We start from the raw sequence: 25,103 nt of genomic DNA on the forward strand, positions 1-25,103 counted from the left end.
TGTGTGTATTTCAAATGTTTATTTCAAATAATACGATTTGGATATTTGCTAGACTAAATTTGTCTCTTCTTAAAAACTCAGTCATAGCACTTTAATTTCAGAGCAAACAGAGCAGTCAAATTGAATTGAGTTTGGTGGCGTGTTGCTTCTCATTGCAAGTTGCAACAAACCGGGATAAATTCCCAAGTTTCAAAACAAAACGACCTTTTTCAAATACAGGTACACCATATCGGAAAAGTCAAAGCATTTAATTGTCAAAACAAACCTATTCGAGCCCCCTAGTTTGTAAATTAAATTAAAAAATATCAGGTTAACAGAATTGATCATTGTAACCGATTGACAATATTTTTGGCTCGAAATACGTAGGGTGCATAGTGGGGAAATCCTTCATTAGTCAACTTTTGACTTCATTTGCGTGGAGAGTCAGTCCTTTTTCTTTTTTGTGCACAGTGTTGGGAATATTCAGAGAATATGTTCTCTATACATTCAATTTCCAGGATTTCTTTGGATCAGATACACAACATCTTTAGAAGGTTGTGACAAAAAAAGCAAAATGCAGATGAAAAACATAACTGCTTATGACTTTTGAAATCAGTTGGTACAAAATAACGATGATTTTTGTCATCATCTCAAAATGGCATCTGCGCAAAAAACACCGTAAAGATAAAACATAACATGTGTCATAGATAGGGTTATTTAATACCAACAATGAAAATTATAGAAAGTACAAAATTAGAAAATGGCATACCGGGAGCATGGCTGAAGCTTACTTGTCTGTCTTTCAACGAAACAGCAAAGAGTGGCTGTGAAGAAATATTCGAGTAATAAATTATACAATCAAGTTATTTGTAGCAGTAGATTTTGATAGCCCCATTAAATGTGAAACACGAAGTTGCCACTTTGATCCGCTATGTTATACACATCAAAGCTTGAAAATGGCTTTGAAAAAAGCAAACATTTGACAACATATTTGCTAAAAGCTTTTTCGTGTGACACTCCTCAAAACATAAAACATCAGAATAAGGGTCCGAAAGTTTTTCATCGTGTTCTTTCGGGGCTTACTGATAAATAGTACTTAAGATCCAAGGAGTATCTAACGCATAAATAGCAAAGAAATGAATGAAATAAACATCATGCAGTATATTCTTATAAAATGGCAAAATACATTTGAAACATATACGTCTTTGCAAAATCATGCACACGAGATAAATTAGATAATAATGAGACAAAAGCCAAAAATCGAATAATACGAACAGATCAATTATAGATTAATCTGGTTTAAGTTACAAAAAAAATACTTACGAGGGTACAAATATCAATCCACCACCCACATATCAACGGGAAGATGCCAACTTCAACAACCATTATTAGCACAACCTTTTTTCATCAAAACAAATTTAAAATGAAAAGATTGTAGTCGAAAAGAAATAAATTCATGAACAAGGAATTGTTATTTTTCAAACATGTAAAAAGGTTCTGAGAGAAATCAATTTTGAGATCAGAAAAATCCTTGTGCGATTGAAAAATTCAAATATATGGCGGTTATAAGAACATTGCACGTGAATTGAGAATCTTTATAAAACACTTCCAAAGAAACATTTTGAGGAACTAAATGCGAGAAAATAAAAAATGAATCGGTTTAGAAAAGTATCTTTGGTCTTTTTTCTACACAAGGTATTAAATCACACCGTTAAAAAGACCTATTTTAATTGAATCTTGAAAAACTAGTACATCTAACTCAACCAGATTTATCTTGAAGCCAATGAATGATTATTTTTCCTCTTAGATATTGGAATATCGTGGACTTTTTAGCCCAAGCTCTCCCAATTCTAAGCTGTAGCCTACATCGCAGTCGTTCGTAGACCATACAGTAGACGTTTGGTATTTTGTGCAAATGACATCATACTAATTCGCCCCTTTATGATGACGTTACTGCGAAAGATTATACATCATCTCGACAAAAGTACAGGATTTTCTGAAAATGCTGTCTTATTACTTCCTTCCTTCATAATGGTTTGTCCCTGAAAAAGCATATACCATCTTCAAAGGAAGTTTAGAACTTTGTGTTGATGATGTCATGCTACTTCCTACCTTTATGATGATGTAGCCTTGGAAAAATATACCATACACCATATTTAAAGGAGGTTCAGTACTTTGTGCGAATGATGTCAAGCTACTTCCTACCGTTATGATTATGTAGCCTTGAAAAAGCATACATCATCTTGAAAGGTATAAAGTTTATTGCATTGCGTAATAGATCTCATGACATTCCCTACCTTTATGACGACGTAACACATTCCAAGAATTCGTCTGATCCTTAAAGAAAGATAGGGACAATATGTAGGTAAAGAAAACAAAGATTTCAATATTTGCAAAAACAGCATTAAAAATGTTACTGTTTAATGATTATTAAGAAGATATTTCTTCTCAAAAAACTTTGGACGAGAATTTGAGTTCGAGAACTTTCGATTATCGTAGTAAGCAAAATTGACAACTAGTGAAAACAACAGCCTTTGGATATGTGCAGAAAACGTTAGTAAAGATGACGTGAAAATACTTGAAAATATGTTTTATGGATTGCATCTTTGGAGGATGCCCAAAGGAGCGCTTTACGGAGCGGCATTATTCAAAGCCAGCTATTCTGAAAAAGGACTTTTTCTCAACATGAGTCCACAAAAACGACTTTTTCGCAACATGAATCTTCGATATTGCTGTCTTACCTTATGAATGGCTAGAATGTCCACTCACTATGATTTTTACCATTCCATATTGTTTTGAAAATGCTGCCCGTCATGTTTATTTTTCACACAATCTAATGACTTAATCGTCACCCTTTTTTATGTTCCAAGTGAAGGCATTGCGAATGGAACTTACATTATTATTACAAATGCTTGGCTGTATGCCTTTTGTAACCAAGCATTACAGACCAGCTGCTCCAAATACTCGCCGATCTGCTCAAAACCACTAAAACAACTAGGAGAATAGAGGGATATGAAAACATTGCTTACCTTTTCATGTTCAATAAACCTGCGATTGACTGCATAAAAAGTTAAGGAAAAAATAGAAACAACGATTGCTTAGTCAGGTTCGAGAGTCTTCCATCGGGTGCATAGAATGAAACGACGTGACAGTCACAAGAAAGAAGCGGCGTGGCTAGGAAAAAATGCTTTTCAAATACTGGAATTTGACATTTATTGCCTAATGTGAAAAGTAAAAATCTTTTCTCGGGACAAAGCTGTTCTCAAGACATACCAATAGTTGCTCCAAAATAAAACAAAGGATCAAATTTCAACACCTAAAATTTAGGAAAGATTGACAGGTCAGGCTTTGGTAGAATCAAATCAAATAGAACAAAACAAGACTGAATTAAATATTATTGGAAATGAATAAAAGTTGTCTGTAAAAATCAAGATAAGGATACATGAAGAACCAACAAAGAAACGGCTTCAGCAAAATAACCAACCAGGCAGGTGAGCAGATACAAAAATTCCGATCTTGTCTGCTAAAAACAACAAATCCTTAAATAGCTCATTAACATTGTTAAAATATTTCAGAGTAAAAAGATGTCTTCTAAATAAGAGGATGCTCATACAATAGGATATTCTTCACATATGGATATTTCGAGGTTAAGGGAATAAAGGGGACATGACGTCAAAACAAGGGTATATACCAGGATGCAGTTGAAGTTTAAAGACATGGTTGAAATAAAAGTTCGAGGATGCTAAGAAAATAATGTAAAAGGGTAATACTTTATTTGGGTCGTCGTAATACTTTAAAGCTTTAGATTTTGAGGCCATTGCAACTCTAACGAAGCTAAATTACTAACAAATTTGCCATTGCGTTTATCTACAAACATCGATAATACATCAAAACATTGTACCTTTGTCCAAATTCTCCTATAAAAAATAGTATAATTTTCTAATTGCAGTAAAATAGGTAAACACACCTCAACATCCAATGAGATCGCCCTCAATGTAAACTGACCGATATGATATGGGCAGAATGCTGAAAAATATTGTATACATATAACCTCGAAATCCAGATAAAGGGCAATAGCAAAAATGGCTGTCAGGAGTTAATGTCTTTACTCAAAATAAATAGAGTATTCTCTGAAAACAAAAGGTCGAAACAACTTAAACTTTTATAGAGGGCTAAACTCAAGTAAGATTTTCACCAGTCAAAATATCTGCTCTTGACTTATTTACGATAAAACTGATAAAAAATTTAAAAATTATGTTTCATCGTGTAAACCATTTCCTTACTTACCGTTATTATTTTGTTATTTTCCTTGCAACTATAATCGAACCTAAGACTTATTGCTAGCACTGCATTTATTCGATTAGGCACTTCTTGGAGAATGCTTCTTGTAGCACCAGCAAATTTCAAACAAGTTAAATTTATGCTGAATTTCATCCTTCTTTATTTTTCTTTTAGCATTAATGCAAGATAATGTAGTTATAGTATACTAAAGACAATATCAAAACTTCTTGCACAGCTTATTTTACTTTCTTTTTCTAAAATTATTTTATCTAAGCAGTAGCCTCTGTATCATTCGATCTAAATGGCTATCCCCAAGAAGTGACCTACACAAATTCTAGTACAGCCTCTAGCACTTCTATATAATAGTGAAGTTTAATGGGTAGCCATGCCTGTCATGCTCCCTATGGTATCATCATTGTCACTATGTTGTTGTCAATCAACTCGCACAGTTTTAGATTGTGCATAAAAAATTTGATTAGGTCCCCTTCTTGCATAAGCCCCCTCAATAGCATCAAGATTGAATAATCTATTTCCCCCTTCTTATGGCGTCTGGTTTTAAAAAAGCAGGCAATGAGAAAAACTTCATTCAGTCTTTTTCCTTGGAGAAACTTTATTTAGCTTAGTAAAAAAAATTCCATCAAACGAGAGCTTTTTCATCCAGCTTAATACTCTTACAGCTTTGTGAGTAACGAGTCAGCTTTGAGTAACATAAGATGTGTGTCAAATAAGCCTCCTATTAAAAAGGACGCATTTTAAATAAGCTGCCCTTTTGAATAAGCCTCTCCCCTCTCGAAAAGGTCCCCTCTCCTCTTTAGCAGGATAGGATGGTATCATCTCAATATTCAAAATGTACAAGATGCCCAAAAACATTATTTGAACGATTCAATTTTGTTTATGTAGAAAGGTATTTAACAAAAGCATTGCGAAAGATTGAAAATTTTAGCAAAAATTCGAAATGATGGAAAATTGAAGTAAAATATTCCGGATCTAGTTCGTAGAATTTTCTCATTACTAAAGATCGAAATTTTACATGCTTCGAAATTTGAAAAGAAGATCAGGCGCCTGAAAGCTCCAATCCAGGGCTTTAACAAAGCAGGTTTTATTACAAACTTTTGGGTGAGCTTAAAAATCCGCTTTAATGAGAAGAAATTTGAAGTCGGGGTAGCAGAATTATTGGTTCACAGTTTGTGGTTTGCTCTCTTAAACATTACTCTGATATCTAAGTATTCTACACTAAGGTACAAAAATTAACTACCTTTATAAAACACAGTTTAACAAAGTTAAGAGAATTCATCAAGTCCATTTGGTCGATTAAATACCTATAGAAAACAGAATGAAACATGACATACCAAAGATCAAAACAAATGAGGTGTTGAAAGATATGATCCAAAAGACGTGCTCCTGAAAGAGAAGGACGTGTAAATGCATGAGTAGAATTTCCTTTGAATTTTAGAAAAAACAGAATTCAGCACGTTTATTTCTGTACTGTATTTATAGACGGATAAAAATCAAATAAAAGATGAATTTTAAGTCATAATGTACTTGAAATTAGACAGTTTAATTGCCATAACCTTTGAAGATAGACAGCAGCAAGATCTGGCTAAGATAAGTAGTGATAGGATTACGAAATGAACGTAATTTGGCTACTTACCAAGAAAACAAGAGATCCATCCAGGCCTAAAAACTGTGAAAATAAAAATGTTCTGAGAGTGCATAACAACATATGTCATAAAGGACGTCTTTTTTACTAAGACGTTTTGAACTCTATCATACCCAAACAATAAACAGGTTATTGAAGCAAATTCTTCTTTGGAGGTATTTAGACTTGTACCTTGATATTATTTTCTAACAAAAGCTTGCTTATTATCTAAAATTTCTATGTTTGGACAAAAAGGTACTATAATTAAATTTTGAAATTGTTTCTGTCATTGCAGAAATGCGTAATTAAAATCAATGCATTGACTCTGAATAGAAACCATCAAATGTAACACAATTAACAACAAATTGGTGCTTCTTCTTTCCATATGTCTTTCGAGACTCAGGCTGAGTTGGTTTTGACTAAATTTCACAAAAGCTAAATTAGACATTTTAAGCCAAAATTTAAATTTCTAATCAGCCAAAAGAGTAAAACTGTCAAGATTTTAAGCATCCAGTTTTTGCAGGATGTGAAAAAATAAATGCATGGTTTCAGAGACCTATAAACAACGAGGCGAAAAATTTCGAGATGACTGCTGGAAGTGTACGATTAGTAGTTATTACAAAGACAATGTCGAGCAGATCGACTTCGATTTAAAACGAGCAAGTTAGGAAACTGGTGAATTGGTTATGAAAAGGCCCTGATGTAATTGGCACACTGCAAAACTTTTCAAAACTTGATGCAATTCTCAATTATCAAAGAATCAGCAAAGCCCAGACAGGCGAATTACCTCATTACAGAAAAAAAGGAATCGTTAATGCTTGACTACTAAACTCATTTGCAATACATACACGCTCCCAAGTGAGATCTTCTGCAGCCCTTTCCCATTCCAAATTCCAGTCTATGAACAAAGGATCATAGGTAATTTTCATTGGAAGACATTACACGAAAAATTATAGAAAATCTCACAAATACATAGAGAGAGCGACAAATCAATTTTTAGAAAATGGATAAAAATCGTATCGTTCCCTTATGCATAAGGATATTTTCATGATCCTCGCTAGTACTGTAAATCCTCGAAATTGCACACTGGGAGCTCGTCAATTAATGAATTTTTAGATAGAGCTTATAAGGAGGGGCCTTATAAAATCATCTATATGTTCGTTTCGAAGTTTTTCATGATTTTCAAGTTCATTTCAGTTGAAATTTCATTTTATATTTTTTTCTGAGATGTCATAGCAAAGGAGCATGAGGATGGGGACTAATACAAAAATTTTACTATCAGGGTGAGGCGTATTCGAGTGATGCTTATAAGAAGAGAACCAATTCGAGGAATTACGGTTTTTAACGATTTAAGGTCTCGTGCTGTCGCCATGCATCCAAATCTTCTCTTAAGGTCCACTTCTAATTTGAAAATTGTCTTCTTCAGAACACGTGCATTCTAACACGCGAGCCATTATTCCATCAAAAAATGTAAAAATATCCTGATTCGAGCGATCGCATGAAATCCAACCTGTAGTGTATTCAAATGAAGAGAAAAAACTCTTATGAATATTTTGGATTTGATGGCAGACTCGCTGGATACTCGTTGATGAAAGCGGAATCCACAAACAACATTCTTAGATTTAACAATAACTGTTATTTTGCGCATGAAAAACCACTGATAAAACAAGTCTCAAGTTTCAGAGTTTGGTAAGCATTGGTCGACACAGCTTTAAAATGTAAAACAAAATGAGAATGTTTACTTGCTGCTAAATTCAATATTCGAAGCAAATCAAGATAATCACACAATATTTTGTCTCCAAACAATTGAATGGAGCTTATTAGCGAAACTTTTTATCCTTAAATAGATTTTCACTATCATCATGACATAATCCAAATAAGTCTTATAATGAAGGGGCAGGGATCCCAGATGGGATTTACTACAAAAGAAGGCCAGACGGGTGCGCAACTCAGCCCAAAATGCTCATAACAAGGCCAAAAAAATTGCTCAAAAATAGTTTGTATTTGTATTTGTATTTGTTGCTACCTAGCATCCGAAGGTAGTTTTTAAGGCACTGAGAACCTTATGCTTATCGAGCAGTGTCCTGGTCTTTCCTCTTGATGTGACCACACCTCGTGATTCCTACGCCTGGAATTACAGAGAGCTGGCGACTCTCCTCACTCTGGGTGAAAGTTTGGTCATGCCAGGGACCCGAACCACGGACCCTTGTGTCTGTAGTCAGCGCCTCTAACAACTGAGCCATCCTCGCACCTGTTGCGCAGGCGCTGTTTATATTTCTACGCAAGCCCCTTTAAAAAATGTCTAATAAAACTCTAATAAGAAACTTACTTCTTCTTCAAAAATCCTTTGCTAATACATTAGGCGACAATATTTGACATTTGGGTTAAAATCTGAAGTAAACTACAAATTACCCCATTAATGTAATAATAACTCTTTAAATCCCTGTGAAGGAGTCTTACCAGGGTTATCTTCTGCCGGGGCTGGCTGGTCGACTTCCGGTTCCTCGTCTTCTACTTCTTCTTCTTCTTCTTCTTCTTCTTCTTCTTCTAATACCTCTACTTCAACTTCTACGAACATGTTATAATCTGCCTGCACCTCATTCTCAACATCTCTATCCTCTTCTTCTCCATTTTCTATTCCATTTTCTTCTCCATTTCCTTCTCCATTTTCTTCTCCATTTTCTTCTCCATTTTCTTCTCCATCTTCCTCTTCATTATCTTCTCCATTTTCGTTTTCCTCGGCAGCTTGATGATCCGCCATGACTTCGTGCACATTATCTTGATCACCATTATGCGCATGGCCATCTCCCTAGCAGATTTGAAGATGTCCCCTGCTTAGATGTCGGATAATCATACAGGAAGATGTGAATTGTCAGGATGATCATGAAACAGAAGATGTGCAAACTGGCCAGGAAATTACCCTCGCTAACAGTGATGCTGAGAGATAAAATCCCCGGGAGGGGGCACTTGACTAGATAAGTGTCAGGTGTAAGCGAAAACCTTTTTGCAACACAACCCTGTCACATAAAACAATTGCGAAAAGCACACCTTGCCCCATAAAAGTATGCTGAAAATACGGCACAATTCTGGTAAAACTCGTGATATCGTGATCTCGTGATATTTAGCACTAGCAAATGTGACTGAAACATACTCATTCTAAGGAAAATTCTAAAAGCACAGCAAGCTGTTCTCACGTATTTCTTGGTTATAGATTTTCACAATTACGATACCCTGTCCCAGAAATTTATCTAAAAGGGATACCTACCCTGTCTCGCGGCACATCCTGTCAGGGCACAAAACTTTTTACACGTTTTTAGTAACGTCGCCATTTAGAAACAGGAAAATTGATAAGGGTATTCTATAAAAAGGCCGCTTCGCTCCTCATCTTGCACTATTATCCCTTAAAAGGGCAAGAGGGGTGGTTGCCCCGCACTTCCCCTCTCGGGCATCCCTGTTCAGGCTAAATCTGATCAACAGCAGGTATCTGCTTCCAAACATTGCAAAAGATGAGGACCAAAACGCAATCTCTATGTGAAGGCAGGCCCGTAGCCAAGGGGTAGTTATTTGTCTCTAATTTTTTTAGTGGAGCTTCCAGTGGATTGATATAAAAATTTGCGTCAAACTAATACTGACGGAAGGAGAATTGTTTATTGGGGTCTCTCATTGTCCATGAAGGACTTACGATGGTGCCTAGCGCTCAAAAACTTTCGCTGAACAAAGCAAAAACTTCAGAAGAAAAATTGCTGAAACGTCTATCTGCAACAGGTCTGGGGAATTTGCCACCCCTACCCCACAGGCCTGGCTACGGGCTTGTGCGAAGGGTGATCTAAACGGATAACCTTCTCAATAACATAAACATTTTTCAGTAAAGACACGCTGGCAAATGAACAAGACGGTTTGAAGAGAGGTATACCTGTCCGAAGACACCCGCAAACCAGCCTCTGGCAGCTGCTGGCAGATTCATTTGTCTAACTGGCTCGACTTGGCCCTCCAGCCAATCAGGGCCGCCATGAACAACAATCTGTTCTCTTAACCAAACCAGGACAATAAACGCACACACCGAGCACCCAACAACAAAACATCCTTTGAGACAGTCGGAAAACATGTCATTTCTAGGGAAGAAAAAGAGTCATCAACTAAGGATTTTCTCAAAACTCCATTCCTAAAAAGTTTTTGTTTACAAGGAAAATTCGATGCAAAAGTAACTCAAGTCCCAATCTGAGTTTCCCACTCAATCCCACATGGATAAATCCTCATTCCATATAAAAAATGTTTAGCAAATGTGACATTTAAACCTTTAAAGTATAATATACCGCCGAAAATTGTTGCCAGACGAAAAACTGTTAGTCTTAGCAATTTCATTGGATAAATTAAATTTCTATTTCGACAAAAACTCGGTTCAAAATGTTAAAATAGCCTAATGATAGTGCCGCACTTTTGACCCCACTCCTAGTTCAGTTATTGTAAAAAACAGTTTAATAATTCATTCGGTTCAACAACGGATATGTTTAGGCAGAGACAATTACAATTAAATTAATAGACAACCTGACCCGGGTCCAGCCATCAAAGCTGCTTAAGATATCCGAGGTTGCAGCCTTTCAAGTTGCTTATGAGTTGCTTGACTCTTAACAAACGGAAGGTACCTGCCCTCCATAGTAAGTAAACAATGTTGCCAAGACCATTTCAAACTAGATATTTAAACAATCTCTTCATACGAGCTATGCCATATAATCAGTGAATTCTCTATCATCAACAAAACCTCTGTGCCATAGGCAAACCAGGAAAACAAGAAACAGTAACAATTTAAGAACATTACTAAGAAGTAATTTTTATCAAGCGCCTGGAGCAATCTAAGGCAATACATTTTGTGTCATTGCTTGCAGCTTCTTTTTCTGGCAAGTTAACATCTACCCAACCCCGTACCTAGTTGCCTGCTAGTTGTTGATTATTCTAAAAGTGCTTTTTCAGTCGCATGGTCATCGTGACCCTAAAGCATGTTATAAAAATGGGACGATCATGAAATTAAATTGATGGCATCATTTTCCTTTTCTTTTGAAATGTAAGTTAATTACAGGAAATATAAAATTTTTGTCAATTAGGAGAAAACTATGTCGATTACAGAACTGATTGAAGCGTTGTAACAGAACCGATTATGAATATTGTTAAGAGAAAATGATTAAGATTAAGAAATTCGAGTTAAGGGAACATGACACACCTTTCTAAACAAAATCTTTCCTCTGACCCACAAGTGACCGAAAACATGGCGTCATATTAGTCCTAGTTTTAATGAGTGCTGATTCAAAGAGTCAAAGAACGTTCCTCTCCGTATGTTAATATGCAGCAGGGGTAGGGCCAAATCTAATTAAAAATATATCCATGTTGGGTCAAAGTGACTCCTGTTTTTACATTTTTTATGTATAGATATAGATATAAATACTTTGCAGTAGTTGGTTTTTTGTTGAGTATCGCACATTAAGCGTTATGTGTTCGAGGTAGCTACTTAGAACCCTCCTTTTCTACACATAAAAGCATAAAGCCATTCAACCAATAAAAAGCCGCCAAGCTGATTCGTTATATGGCGGTACAAGTTAAGGCTGATTTCCACTAGGCGAATTCTTTGGCGCTAATCGAATTTTTTCCAGTGTGAGCATGCGCGGTTTCATGTTCTCAAATTTTGCAGCGAAAAAATTCGATTCGCAGAAAGTAGACCACGGTCCTACTCTATCGCTACGAAAATTTATTCGATTCGCGCGAAAGAATTCGTCTAGTGGAAATCAGCCTTAACACTACGTATTGACATTTTAGTAGAAAAACACAACCCTATCATTTAATTAGCGATGAAAAATACTTTTCTCAAAATTCTACATTATCTGGAGTAAATAATCTTCGAAAATTTTCAAAAAAATTGCCAGTTTACTGGGCCATGCAAAGCTCCATTCTAAAAGGAGGAAAATCTATGACACTGAGATCCAAAACTGCAATTTTTTGTCCCCACTTGACATGGAATGCCTCTATAAGCTTTACTGTTTACAACGAGACGGTTCCAAGTTTCACGCTTAATGCCATCATCAAACTTCACCCCTCCCTTTCCTCAATCATTCCTCCCTTCCCTTGCTAAGGCTTTGCTATAGGCTCCCGAGCGTATCCCTAAAATTACCGACTAATCAGGCTCCAGTTGCTCCGTTTAACGTAGATATTTTGTTACTGAATTTGCAAATAAGAAAAATGGCATATGTATAACTCTGGTAGTCTGAAGGTTTGGTTGTCGGTTGATAAAAAGAAAGAACACTTCGCATATTAAGGAATTATCTCTATGTTACCACAGTTTGCCAACAAATAAACGCTTGAAAATAACTTTGGTGTAATACAGTAGATTATTGCAAATCCTCAATGGTAACTTTTAGCATCAGGTTCAGAAATTCAAAGATATAAGGTGAACCGTAAAAGTATTTCATTGCGACAGAATTCTCAACAAAAAAGAAGGAAAGCCTCGTTTCATATTATTGACTGGAAATAAATAAAATTGCGAAACAGGAAGATTGGTTATAGGACATCGCAAGGACTTATGCCAGGCAATGTATCATCCTTAATTTGTGCAGTGAACCCATGCTGTTCTAGGCTAGTAGATTCATGCAATACAGATACAAGAAATTCTTACGTTGATAGGATGTCCAGTGGGAGGGTCAACAGCGAACTGAGAGAACCAGCGAAGAAGCATTTATAGATTCGATCTAGAACAACAAGAAAATATTTCAGATCAGATTAGTTTCCAGACATTTTCAGGATTTTCAATTGAATATGCATTTCTGTTTCTACACACAAATAATGATGATCAACATGATCAAATCTGTACTCAAGAAACTTCTAAAAACGACAAAAGGGGTAAAATATCTGCAAATAAAGTAGAGTTTTGAGGAATGCAAAGTAAATTACTAAAGTTACCATTATATTACTTCGATCGAGAATATGCTGGGATATCCACTTGCATCATAGTTGATTTTTTGGAAACGTTTAAGCTGCACTTTAGTCGATTAAATTACTTCAAAGTTTTGCATAACTTTTACTGCCCTAAAATGTTGCTTACTTTTCATCAACACTAAAAACAATGACTATCGGGTATTCCTACAGTACTTATTCCTAAATAAATAATCTTTTGTTAGTTGTTGATGTTACGGAAAGGCCTGGAGCCAATAGTGAAATCCCTATCAAGGGAAAGAAAAGAGAGTTTCTTAAGAGAGAGAGGAAAGATCCAGCTTGTTAGTTTTAGTTTAAAAAGAGTCTCAGAAGCATGAAGAGGGTAGAGCGCTCCAAATTTTACAAGATCCGAGGGAGGAAGGATGAGTTGTAGTACATATATCGTGAATTTGGCAAAGAGACTTGGAGTGGAAGGAATGGAAGGAATGAGCACTGGAATAGAAGAGTATCTGGCATTACCTAAATGACTCAGGGGACCAGGGATGTGGTAAAATCTGTAAAAAAATTGAGGGATGATGACACATCACTGATGAGAAAGAAGTTGAAGAGACTTTGTGAGGTTGCAGTTGTTGATAAGGTTAATGGCGTTGGATTGGATATTGTCAAGAAGGCACATGGAAGATTTAGGGGCATTAAACCCCAAATATGAGAACAGTAATCAAAATGGAAATTGTTGGAAGTTGTGATGGTGAGAAGAGCCCACATGCTTTAGAGAGGAAGTAAAAATGTCAGAAAATAATTTTCTTTTCCTCAACTTTTCTTCATCCTGGTGGCATGTAAAAAATTGAAAGCATTTTGGTGGCTTTCCCAAAGTGTCAATACAAATGAAAATTGATCAAGGTATCTGCAAAACCATCTTGTCCAAATCTGTGAGCCCAATTTCCACGTTTCTGGAAGTTTGGTTACTAGCATTTTATAAAAATTACATGCAGTGCAATGGATGGAAACAGACATGAACAAATCACAAACACTTACAAGATGTGAGTGGTACAACCCCAAGCCAGGCAATGGCCACCAGAGTATAATGAAACCAATACTGCAAAGCTTTTCCAAGATTTTTGCCAAGACCAGTTACAAATTCTGTCACTGGTAATGTATGTGGCATATCAGGTGCATAAACTATTAAAAAAAGAAAGTAATGCATTACAAAAAGTAGAGCAGACAAACAAATTTTTATAGTTATTTTGTAACACAAAACTTGAAGATAGCACAGTAAAGTGGAAACAGAGCATATTTGAGACATTTTCTCAGAGTATAAATGTCTGATAAGGCCTAAGACTGGTAAGGAAAAGATTCAGATTGAGACATGGATAAAAAAATCACCCAACAAAATAACTGAGCCGCAAACAATTTGAAAACACATCAGTGAACAAAATACAGTAAATCCTTTAGGGAAAAATGGCTTAAAAATGTAAAGCTGAAACTTCATCAGAGAAGAGGGGATGAATTTTAAACATAAATTTCTTAGCAAAACAGAAGTAGAGCAGAAAAACCTTTGCTTTGCTGAGATATTTATGCTGGCAACTAGTAAACAAATGGCATGAAAAATAAAAACCATATTTCAAAGATAATAGATATACTTTGATCTACTAAGTTTGTCTGAATATTTGGGATTAATATCAATGCAAAGAACTATGGGTAAAGCTTATCATTTTGCAATTGTTGACAAAAATTATCACTATCATCATGAGTGTGTTAACACAAGTCTAAAAAGAATGCAGAATACTTTAGAAAAACACTTACTTGGTTTAAAAACAAATTTGTGTTTGCATAATTCACAAATCCTGGAAAAAATAACATAAATAAATCAGAAATTGGAATATGCGTATAACCTTATTTTAAAAATGGTACAAGCAAAGCTTGAATCATTCACACAAACTGAACAATACTAAACATATAAGAAACTGGGTTACTAATAAGTGTGGGTATGTAATAGGATTTATATCAGTTGTTCTACATGAAATTAGAATAAGAGTATTCAAGTCAATGTAAAATTTGCTGAGTACTTTTGTAATAACTTTTTTATCTGAAATCAACTGAAAGCCATGCTCATTAGAAGTGGAGGCAACAATAGATTTACTCCTTGAATATCTAACTGCAAACAATTTCATACTTTCCAACAAAATACATATTTCTAATCATAGAATAGATTATATCAAAGAAGTGCTTACTCTTTCTTGCTGTGACTGAGCCATTGTACCAGGCTGGAAAGAAGAAAGAAACACAATTCATTTCACAAAAATCAAAATCTGTTCGCTTTTCACAAATCCTGGAAAAAAACTACATGAAGATTGAACAAAGGAATATGTTGACAACCTGTTTATTTCTCTTCAAAAATTGTTTAATGATAGATGGGTGTTAAAAGGACTTCTGATGGGAAATCTAGAATGTAGATGTTTCTGAAAAAAATTAGAGGCACATGGAAGAAATGAGGTTCAAACAGTGGGAATGGAACCATAGTATGACAAAATGACTTGGAACAATTTTAGAGATAAAAAGGGCTATCTAACTCTCTCAGCAAAATCTTTGGTATCTACCAAAATCTTGACCATGATATGTTTAAGGAATCTCCTAACATTACATGCTATGAAAAAGTTAGCTTGAGTGCTCCAAAGTGCAAAACTGAGAACGGAAAGAATGATTCATGGTAACAGTTTGAAAATATCTGGAAAGGGTTGGCTTTTTTGGATTATTCAAGATACCAATACACCTTCTACTTTATTCACAAACAAAATTACTGGATAAGTTTGAAGCGTTGACAAGCATTCTTTGCAGCTTAAAACTATACCACAGGGAGATCAAAAATGAGTTCCTTGGTGCACAGAACTCAGTTGGTTTCCAACATAAAGTTAAACCTTGTGTCCTGACGTGGATCTAGCCGAAATGTCCACTGGTTTCAGGATGCTTTACCCCATTACAGCCCTGGGTGTTATTGGTCCATAAAAATTGCTGAAAGTTGCTAATGAAATTAGGTTAGTAAAATGTGATTAATTTGCCCAAACTTTATCTAAAATGTCACAATTTAACTCCATTCAGCATGATCTTGATCCTTTTCTTGCAACTTCAATTCTATTTTTCTTGAATTTTTCCGAAAAAAAATGTCTAGTTCCACAATACTAGACCTCTGATTCTATTTTGCACCCGTATTCCATTTTGTATCATTTTGTACTAAAGTGTCCACACTTTGGAGCTATGGATATCGATATTGAATATGCTTTTCAGCCACTGTTTTCTTTTCACAAAAGGAAACATTTGAGCACCAGTTTTCACAGGTTTTCAGAAGACAATAGCCACCAGTTTCAATATTGGATCATAGATAGCATAATCTAAACTGTCATTTTGAGTGGCGACTGATTTCCTTGATTTTGAATTCCTTGGATACTTTGAGATAAAAGATGAATAAGGAAGCTGGGAACTCTGTCGGAATCTTTGCAACAAGGGAGAGTTGTCCTTACGAAATTAAGAACTTGTGTGGGGGTTCAATTCAGTATGTAAACAGAAGAACTGTTGTCATTCTGGAAGAAATTCAGCAGTTGTTGCAGTTGACATTTTGGATAGAAATTCAAGATTTACAGAGAAACATAGCTTTTAGAATTTGACCGGTTTTTTTAAACCTATGGAACCGGTCTAGATAGGCACCTTATGTTACATGAAAGAACAAATATTTAACCTAAAAAAGTGAAAACTAAAAATTAGAAACTTTATCACTGTCTCTGTTAATACGGGACAGCATAACATTCCAAGTTGGAAGTTTGAAAATTTCAAGGAAAATTCAGAAGCAATGTTTTAAGGTATTGTTTATGTCAGAAAGAAATCTAAAATCAAGATTTAGTGAGTGGACAACTTTGTACATATACAGCTTGACAACATTGTATCAAGTTATCTTGTCTATCCCAGAAGATACAACCTTCTGATGCAAAGACTCTGATGTTGACATTGGTAAAGAAAAAGATGTGCAGAAAACAATATGCAGAAAAACATGATTACAATATGCAGAAAAATTTAAAGATGGAAATCTTGGTTTATGTGCTTTCAAGGTGCTCCAAAACTATAGCTGTGGCAGCTAAGATTAATAAAGGCAAGGCTCAGAGCAACTCAAAAAAGATTTAAGGAAATCTTAAATGAGAAAATAATGCACATTTGAAATCATAAGCAGAATGAAATTACCAACCTGGCCTCTTATGATGAAAATGTAAATAGAGTGGCCCTGAATTTTGAATGAGCTGAGAAGACTTCTAATTTTGCGAGGACAACTATCATCTTAAATGTTTTGTGATCATCAAGATAAATATATCATAAAATTAAAATTTTAATGTGATTCCTATATATGCATTTATTGGTAGAAAAATCCGCATGTAACACTAACATGTAATATTTCTCATCTCACTGCCATATAGCATTATTTGGACATCATATTAAAGTCATCTTTAACAGTTTTCTCTAGCCTCTGGTTGTTCAATCTTCCATTTTCAAAAAGCTTTCATCTTTGTTGTTGAAGCAAATATGACTAAAGGATTGTCCTAGTTGTGTATAAATAGATTGCTTTTGAAAATTTTTATGTCTTGATTTTGAGCAGATTAAAGCTGTTTGATAATATTCACAAGATTTGCTAATCGAAGTCAAATTACATACCATTCTTGGTGAATAAACTTGATACTGCCAGTGCACATGCAAGGATGATAAAGAGGTCTATCTCCAGTTCCTTCAGCTCTGCAAACTCTACAAATATCAGCTAGAAAAAACAGCATTCAGTTAAATATGAATCAGGAAAGATAAAAAGCAAAGACTGGCGAAAACCCTAGAACCATTATCTAAAATTGCTCTGCTGCTATTCTTTTGGTGGGTTACAGCTCTTTTATAAATTTGAAAGAAAACCATGTAAACATAAACATTTACAAATCTACTAACAACAACATTTTTCCAATCATTGAAAGAAAAACAATATAATTTTCAACCAGTTTGCTAGTTCTTTAGGAATAGAATCAGAAACCCAACAATCAAAAAGACTCTGCCAATGCTTTTTTGATGTTTTTTCACAAGAAAATACAGCTGAATGAAACTGTTTTTTATTTTGTGTTCCCATTAATGGATCATTTGATAGTGAGGTCTAAAGTTATTATGAAACAGAGTCATTTTAAGGGGAACAGACAAGTCATTTTAGAACGGAAGCATTTTGAAACAAATTGCTTTTGAATCGAAGTGAAAATAGAGTCCTTTAAAAAAGAATTTGTTCATCTTCATTTTTAAAACAAGCTCAAACATAGGATTTGTGAACAGACAAAAACAGAGTAATGGGAACCCCTCGTTTTCATCTTGACCAAACAATATGGGCCACGATGGAAACAGTTTAAGAAAAAATTGAAATGGAATGTTCGTATTCTCATAGTAATGAAAAATTTCAAGTAGTTTTTGTCTGTTTTCATAAGCTACTTTTATGTTCACATGATTAAAATTTCCATATAGGCTAAAAGTCTTGCTCTCAATCTTAATCCGGGGTCCACATTTTTGTACAAATAAATTTAAAAAATTATTCAAAATGAGGCTGTAAGTTGAATATGTGTATTAATTATCTGAAGCATATAAAAATCCCAAGGGAGATTAGTGGAATTCAATCAAAATTCAAGCTATAACAAAGGATTTGAAGCTTCCATTGAAAAAGGGTGATTTTAAAGTGAGGGCATACATGCACTATGCATATGATCAAAGTTATAAAATGATACCTTAACTTTACAAAGATACTTAGCCTGGTACTTTCAATAGTACATTTCTTCTGTTGAAATTTTATATATTTGTCGTTGATTGTTAAATTGTTCCTAAAATTTGCAATACTTTTACCGCCTTCATGTCACATTTAAAATAGATAAACTATGGGGCATAATGATAAAAATAGGCTTATGAATACTTTCTAATAACTCCTTTGAACCTAAATCTATTTATGTAGATATTTTAGAGGCAGTTTCTGGTCATCCCTAGAAAATTATAATTTCAAATTTTTTCAAATATCATGGTGGTGGCTTTCACTATAAATTTCTATAATATTGACATTGGAGCATAGTGATAAAGGACATTTTTGAAAATTCTCATGGATCTTCCTCTTTTTCTAAATCTATGTTGTGAATGTTTAAAATGAGTTTTCAGTCATTCAAGAATTTTATACTTGTAAAAGTTTTCTTGCTACCAATCATAGCTTTCATTAAACCTCTGAAAACTCTAAACATTTGGGCATAATGATAAGAAAAGCTTATCAATACTGCCTAGGATCTTCCTTCAATCTAAATCGATGTTGATAATACTTTAGATGCAGCTTCCTGCAGTCTCTAATGTTACACCATAGAATAGAAAAACTTATTTTATTACATGGTTACACCTTTATGGTTACACCTTGGTGGCAGATTTCAAAAAAGCCTTTTCCCTTATACAATGTTAACATTGTGCCCCCCCCTCCCCCACTTTAAATCACGTTCAACGGTCGGATAGAGTTATACCTCTGGGGCGCCAAAAAAGTTTGGTGCCTCCTAGCCAATTTCGAGCCACCACGCAACTGTTTTGAGTAACAGTTATTTAGTTTACTTGCACATAAAAATTTTCTGTACCTTCTCCGGGATCGTAACTATCCATTTTGATATGACTCAAGAGATTTCTCACTTGCTTTTCTGTCTCTCTTTAAGTAGCTACTTTTGAGTCTCTCTTATTGACAGCTTCCCTTTCACAAACCAATATTTCTTGACTGGCCACGTCTTTCTGCTTGGGCCTTCCTTTTTCTCGAATCGTCTAGGCCAATATATTGAAAGTTCACTGGAATCAAGACTGACGGGGCAACAACAACAAAGTATAGAGCACGTACTGTTTGCCTACAAAATTTGATACTACAATTTGTTTATTCCATTCTTATCTTTGCGTTGTTTCATCTTTTACCGTCTTGTGATTCCAGCTGTTTAATGTTATGTGAGATTTAAAACCAGTAGGCCGCTCCAACATCAAAGAATAATTATGTCATAACAAGACGAAACGAGGTTAGTGCCGGCCGGGTCGAGGCCGCTATACGAAATTTTCAACGAGAATGGGAAAGGATTGTTTCAAAGCGAAAAAGTAGTTTTGAAATCAACAAATCATAATTACTGTAATTTATCCCCATCTTTACAATTATTCCATTTTTTTTCAGTTCAAAACGATAGTGCAGATACTGTACATTCCCACAATATAATTCAATCAACGTCGCATAATGCATTTTTAAATGTCCTGTGAAACTAGTGCCTTTAACTTCCCTTCCGTAATGCTAAGATTCATTTATTTTGCGTCATACAATACATCGTTTAAAGACAGAAACATTTTCTTTATCCATTCATTTATCTCCATACCACCGAGAGGATAATAATGATTAGAAGTGGATTTTAAACGACGTCAAGAAAAATTGGGATCTTCGCGTCAAAGAGGCTTTAGGGACCTAAGCCTTTCTCTCGTGAAAAGTAGCCATTTTTACACTTTGTTAATATTTTGAAGAGCGACCTTGTTTTTCTTTCTAATCAATAAAACCTTTACTTTTAATAACAAGATTCTTGGCAGTTTTCTGAAACAAAATTAACGCTCAAACAATATGAAAGAAAACAAAGCACAAAATACATTGTGCCAAAAAACACACACAGCATTGACATTCAACAAAGCTTTTCATTTTATATGTACTACACTGAAATTTTATCGGTACTGTTACACAGCAGAGAATAACGCTAAATGAGCTCTTAAAATGAAAATTCTTTTCCAAAAAAGTACAAATTTTTCGGGTGGCAAGCACAAAAAACTCATAAGATCATTTACTGTGAAATGCAAATTCTATTAACAGCACTTTGTCACCCTATATTTACAGAATAACTATGTAACAATTTTCATTCTTTCAGAACAGCTCTTTGATTTTGATCTAATTAGGAAGCTTCAATTTCATTTGTAACTTTGACGAAAATACTTAAGGCCTTCCTCTTTACTAGTATAGTTTTTTATTTATCGAACACCATCGGTCCTTGAAGTACATCTAACAAATAGTAGCTACAGCGGGATGTAACCAGTATTACAAAAGCGATCGGCAAAATACCACCAGTAGCTTTTTAAAAGTTTTCGATAAATATTTGCTTTTGGATGACAAATATGTATCGATTTGCTTATTCGACCTAATTACTTGCAGATATTTTCCTAACCGACAATCTGCTTTTTGATAATCCCACAGCCTTACAAATAATCACATAATTTTCCAAAAAGTAAATAAGCCACCACCAACGACTCCCAGAAGTGGTTAGATCCTCACTAACGCCCAGTATGAATATGCCTCTTTACAAATATCCAATCCCAAATATCAGAAATACTATCCAACATACAAACAGGTGACATTTCGTTTTGATTTTCTATGGTGACATTTTTGGTTGGTTAGAATTTTGTTTTTTCTTTCAATTTTTTTCAAATTTCAGTATACTTTCGACCTGCCGATTGCTATCAGAGCTTCATGAGTCCCCATTATTTTCTGTGGCTTGTGGGCTTCAATAAAAATGGCTATTATAATTCAAACACGGGGTTTAAGACTTCAATGTTTTTACTTTTATATGAAAATTCTTACTTCCGATCATTTAGTACCAGTTTTCATTATTTGGAAAGTAAATTCTTGGTTCATTTACGAGTAATACGTATTAAGAACAAAGAAATCAAACCAACAGACGGTCCAGAATTTAGTGGAAAACTATTTAGAGGTACAGCCATAACGAACTGATTTTTTGAAATGTTAGTCCGTTGCAAAGGATTCGAATGCAATTCCCATACAGTGAGCACATATGCTTCCATCTTGACAACTGTATGGCCGCATGATCTTTGCTACACTGCAAGACTGGACAGGACAATGCAACTGGTAATGCCTTCTTTTTTGCCATTGGTAGCGCTTTGATCATCTATTGTGGCAACACATCATTGCTCTCCTGTTGACACGATGAACTGGAGAAGAAGGCTTGGTAATTCTCAAAGCAGAACCCAGTTCACCTTTAACTGATAACATGCGAAGCTACTCTATGACAGCTATCTAAACCTCGCTATTCATTTGCATATCGTCGGTCTTGACCTCGTTTTCATAACAACCATTGATATCTTTAAAGTGAAAAACCCTTGAAAGCACTCTGTCTTTCACTATCTTTGCATCAGTGTGACCTGTTTTCTCAAGCTCCTTCATTTCTCGCACAAACCTTGCTCTCAGTAGCACGGTTGTGTGATCTATTGCTGTTTTAGTCTCTCCTGTGTACAAAGACTTGTCTGATACAGATCCTGAAAAAATCATATGCTTTGAATGATTAGCTGCTGCAAATTTCAATATTTTAGACCCTTTCGTAAACTTTTAATACGTTAGGATTTTTAACTTGCTGGTACTTCCTCGTGGAGATCTAAAAGTTTTAACGAACGCTTAGCGAACAAAAATTTGCTCGTATTATTCGCAAGTTTCGTTTTTTTCATTTATAGGCTTACTGGTCAGAGTTTCAAGTTTGTTCCTTCTCTAAACACAAAAAAGGCAATGAAATTCTGGGATACAATGTTTGACTACAATCAGGGACTATTTGACACCAAAGATGAAGACATGAATAGTGTTCACGGCTTCTTTTTCACACGCCAATGTGACCACAATATGATGAAGTACAAACACACAGTATATCGCTTATACTTGATTGAATTCAAAGTTCTTATCAATCAAATAGATACTTTAAGAGGTCATGGAGAACTGGGTATTATTCCTTTTTCACATATCATTTTACGCTTTGTAAGTTGGAAAATAGTCTAAATTAGGGTGAAATAACCTCAAGTTGTATCAGATACATTTTTGCTACGAATGTGATGACCAATTATCAGGCAATCAAAAGGGATTCATTCTTGCTGCTTGGTGCAACTTCAAGCAACTTGTAAGGTCGTTTACACGATCAAATTCTGTAATCACACAAAAAGTGTGAAGTGAATATGATGTAAATTTTACCTGAATATGATCGTGCAAACCGGCCTAAAGTCAATGAACAAATGAATACACACGTCAAATTTTAACGTACCTAGTTGACTGCATTTCCTTTCACCTCGCTTATTCAAGTACACTTTCAGATAATTTTTGATTTTTTCAAAAGTGAATCCAACAACGAACAGGATCAGGGTTGTTATACCAATGTATTTGAACAACAGCTTATATATGTCAGGTGCGTTGAATATCGATTTTGTAGTGTCATAAATCCCAGCCTCAAGCCCTTTTGCCAACTAAGAAAGGAAAATGAAATGCTAGAAAAGTTCATATCAAATAGACGTTTTATAATGACGAGGTTGTCAAAATTACGTCTTCTTGTTATAATATATTAACTATGTTTTATAGCTGCTACGACAACTTTAACGGAATAGGACAGTATATTATAAAAGTAAGATCTTATTACTGCCTAAGAACCATTATTTAGGTTTCTATGTATGTATAATTCGCCACAATCATTTTATTTATAGATAAAAAAAATAAAAAAGATTTAAACACAGTTACATAAATTAAAAGCAAAGATGAATGTACAGAGACTACTCAGATTAGTCCCAGTTCACATACACCTTCCGCCAGTTTTGTAATGGAAATTTGTTAAGGAAGTTTTTGACAACAAACACTATACTTACGGGCCTAGTAACGTCCTTTTCAGCCATTTTAATGATGACGTCAATGTTGTCACGATTTTCTAGAAAAAAGTTCTCAAGAAATTTTCCCAATGCGTTGTTTGTTTTGTTGTCTTCTGATTGAGAAAATAATATACCAAAACTTGTTTCTGAGTTGGCAAATGCATTCAGCCTGTAGTGTAAGGCAGGAATATCTTTCTTTAAGTCAGTCCAGTAATATTTCATAACGAGGATGTCCATTAATATTCCTGAAATGCGAGCAGTACGCATTAAAAAGTATGAAGCAAGAAAAGAAACAGAAAAGAAAATGGTTGAATGAACAAAGAACAAACATGACTTCCTGCGTGTGTTTTCTCAAACACCATGTTGTAAATAACATGGTCATTTTCTGAAAGAATATGACACATTGAAATCGAAATAGACGCCAAGGAAAAATAGAAAAAACCGTGCACCTTATGTTCAAGGCAACCGAGAGATTTTGAAGGCCCTGTGGTAAGCCCAGCGAAGGGAGCAGAAAATCTTTGCGACCGCGCCCTTTAGATTGGCTTAAGCCGTACATTCGTTTAGAATGTTATGCTATTTACAAGCATAATCTTGTTACATTTAATTTATTCCATTTCAAAACAGAATTCATTTCTTTACGAGGTCCCTAACACCTCGAGGCACTTGGACAATTTTCCCCCTTGCCCCCCTCTCGGCGGCCTTGCTTATGTTTGAAAATGGTTCAACCTAGTTCTACTTGATCAAAAACTACTATCAAACTACCTTGATTCTCATCGTAATAACAGGGCCTCCGACGAAGGGGGGTGGGGGGCTGGGAGGCCAAGTTATTACACAAAACAATATACCTTTTTACAAAATCTTTTGTTTTAGGTGTTAAATTTTCCTTTAGCCCCCCACTTTCCAACCTGTGTTGGAGCCCATGAATAACACTGATTTTAACTTACAATGAAGTAAACTCATTTCTTTTTTAAGAGTCTATAAGAAAACCGAGCCCTAAGATTAACAAAAGGTCAAGAAAACATAGTTCTCTTCACCATCAACCTTGCTCGAAAATCCTCGCCCGAAAAATGCTCGAAAACTCTTCCTTTAAAGTTGGGATGGGAATGATACTTTTCGACAATTAGGTACCTAGTTCTAATTTAATTAAAAAAAGGGTCAAAAGAATGGTCATTTTCCTATTGACTATGATCGAAACAAATAACCAGGAAGAAAAGCTCTTTTCGACATCTTATGTTTTCTTCTTCATATCATCTCATGTCACGCTTTAGAAAACCAAGAAACTGAATGCAATTAGCTTCTTGTAAGCAACTGAGTTCAGTTGTTAATCGTAATTGCAATCATTAAGCAAAAGCATATACTACTAAGGAGCTGCCATTGTAACGTGAGGGTTTGTGAATTAGTTGTGTTGCATGATGTATCTTTGATCAATCGTTATCCTGTTGTCAGGTATCTATTGTTTTACGTTAACGTGTAGTTTCCGTTATTATGATTAATCGCTGTTGGTTGTCGCTTGTAATGTGTAATATATTCAGTGAGTTCTGTAATAATAGTTAGTCTTGTCTTAAATCTGATTGAAATA

At 35.0% G+C, this 25,103-nt stretch overlaps 2 protein-coding genes across 4 annotated transcripts in view; both read right to left on the bottom strand.

The window, feature by feature from the left end:
• The window catches only part of LOC135690581 (E3 ubiquitin-protein ligase MARCHF6), a 51,674-nt gene extending 31,833 nt beyond the window's left edge, over positions 1–19,841 (bottom strand). The window contains exons 1-17 of one of the 2 annotated variants that reach the window (XM_089115266.1): positions 19,468–19,841; positions 17,507–17,606; positions 15,046–15,078; positions 14,618–14,658; positions 13,850–13,993; positions 12,558–12,630; positions 9,813–10,011; positions 8,360–8,708; positions 6,748–6,797; positions 5,912–5,944; positions 5,610–5,661; positions 3,947–4,005; positions 3,422–3,499; positions 3,009–3,037; positions 2,277–2,316; positions 1,303–1,377; positions 749–803 (exon numbers count right to left, since the gene is read on the bottom strand). In XM_089115266.1, coding sequence (XP_088971392.1) covers positions 749–803; positions 1,303–1,377; positions 2,277–2,316; positions 3,009–3,037; positions 3,422–3,499; positions 3,947–4,005; positions 5,610–5,661; positions 5,912–5,944; positions 6,748–6,797; positions 8,360–8,708; positions 9,813–10,011; positions 12,558–12,630; positions 13,850–13,993; positions 14,618–14,658; positions 15,046–15,078; positions 17,507–17,606; positions 19,468–19,492 — 1,435 coding nt within the window. In that variant the 5' untranslated portion in view covers positions 19,493–19,841. Of the gene's footprint in view, positions 1–748; positions 804–1,302; positions 1,378–2,276; positions 2,317–3,008; positions 3,038–3,421; positions 3,503–3,946; positions 4,006–5,609; positions 5,662–5,911; positions 5,945–6,747; positions 6,798–8,359; positions 8,709–9,812; positions 10,012–12,557; positions 12,631–13,849; positions 13,994–14,617; positions 14,659–15,045; positions 15,079–17,506; positions 17,607–19,467 lie in introns of both variants that reach the window. The other variant, XM_089115265.1, reaches the window with a different exon arrangement.
• Positions 19,842–19,998: 157 nt separating this feature from the next.
• The window catches only part of LOC148957496 (uncharacterized), a 30,103-nt gene continuing 24,998 nt past the window's right edge, over positions 19,999–25,103 (bottom strand). For both annotated transcript variants that reach the window (XM_089115268.1, XM_089115267.1), the window contains 3 exons: positions 23,525–23,769; positions 22,933–23,131; positions 19,999–22,165 (listed from right to left, as the gene is read on the bottom strand). In XM_089115268.1, the coding sequence (XP_088971394.1) occupies positions 21,927–22,165; positions 22,933–23,131; positions 23,525–23,769 (683 nt within the window). In that variant the 3' untranslated portion in view covers positions 19,999–21,926. The remainder of the gene's footprint in view (positions 22,166–22,932; positions 23,132–23,524; positions 23,770–25,103) is intronic.

Source organism: Rhopilema esculentum, unplaced genomic scaffold (genome assembly GCF_057945365.1).
Source record: "Rhopilema esculentum isolate cy_ngs unplaced genomic scaffold, ASM5794536v1 HiC_scaffold_23, whole genome shotgun sequence".
Lineage (NCBI taxonomy): Eukaryota > Metazoa > Cnidaria > Scyphozoa > Rhizostomeae > Rhizostomatidae > Rhopilema > Rhopilema esculentum.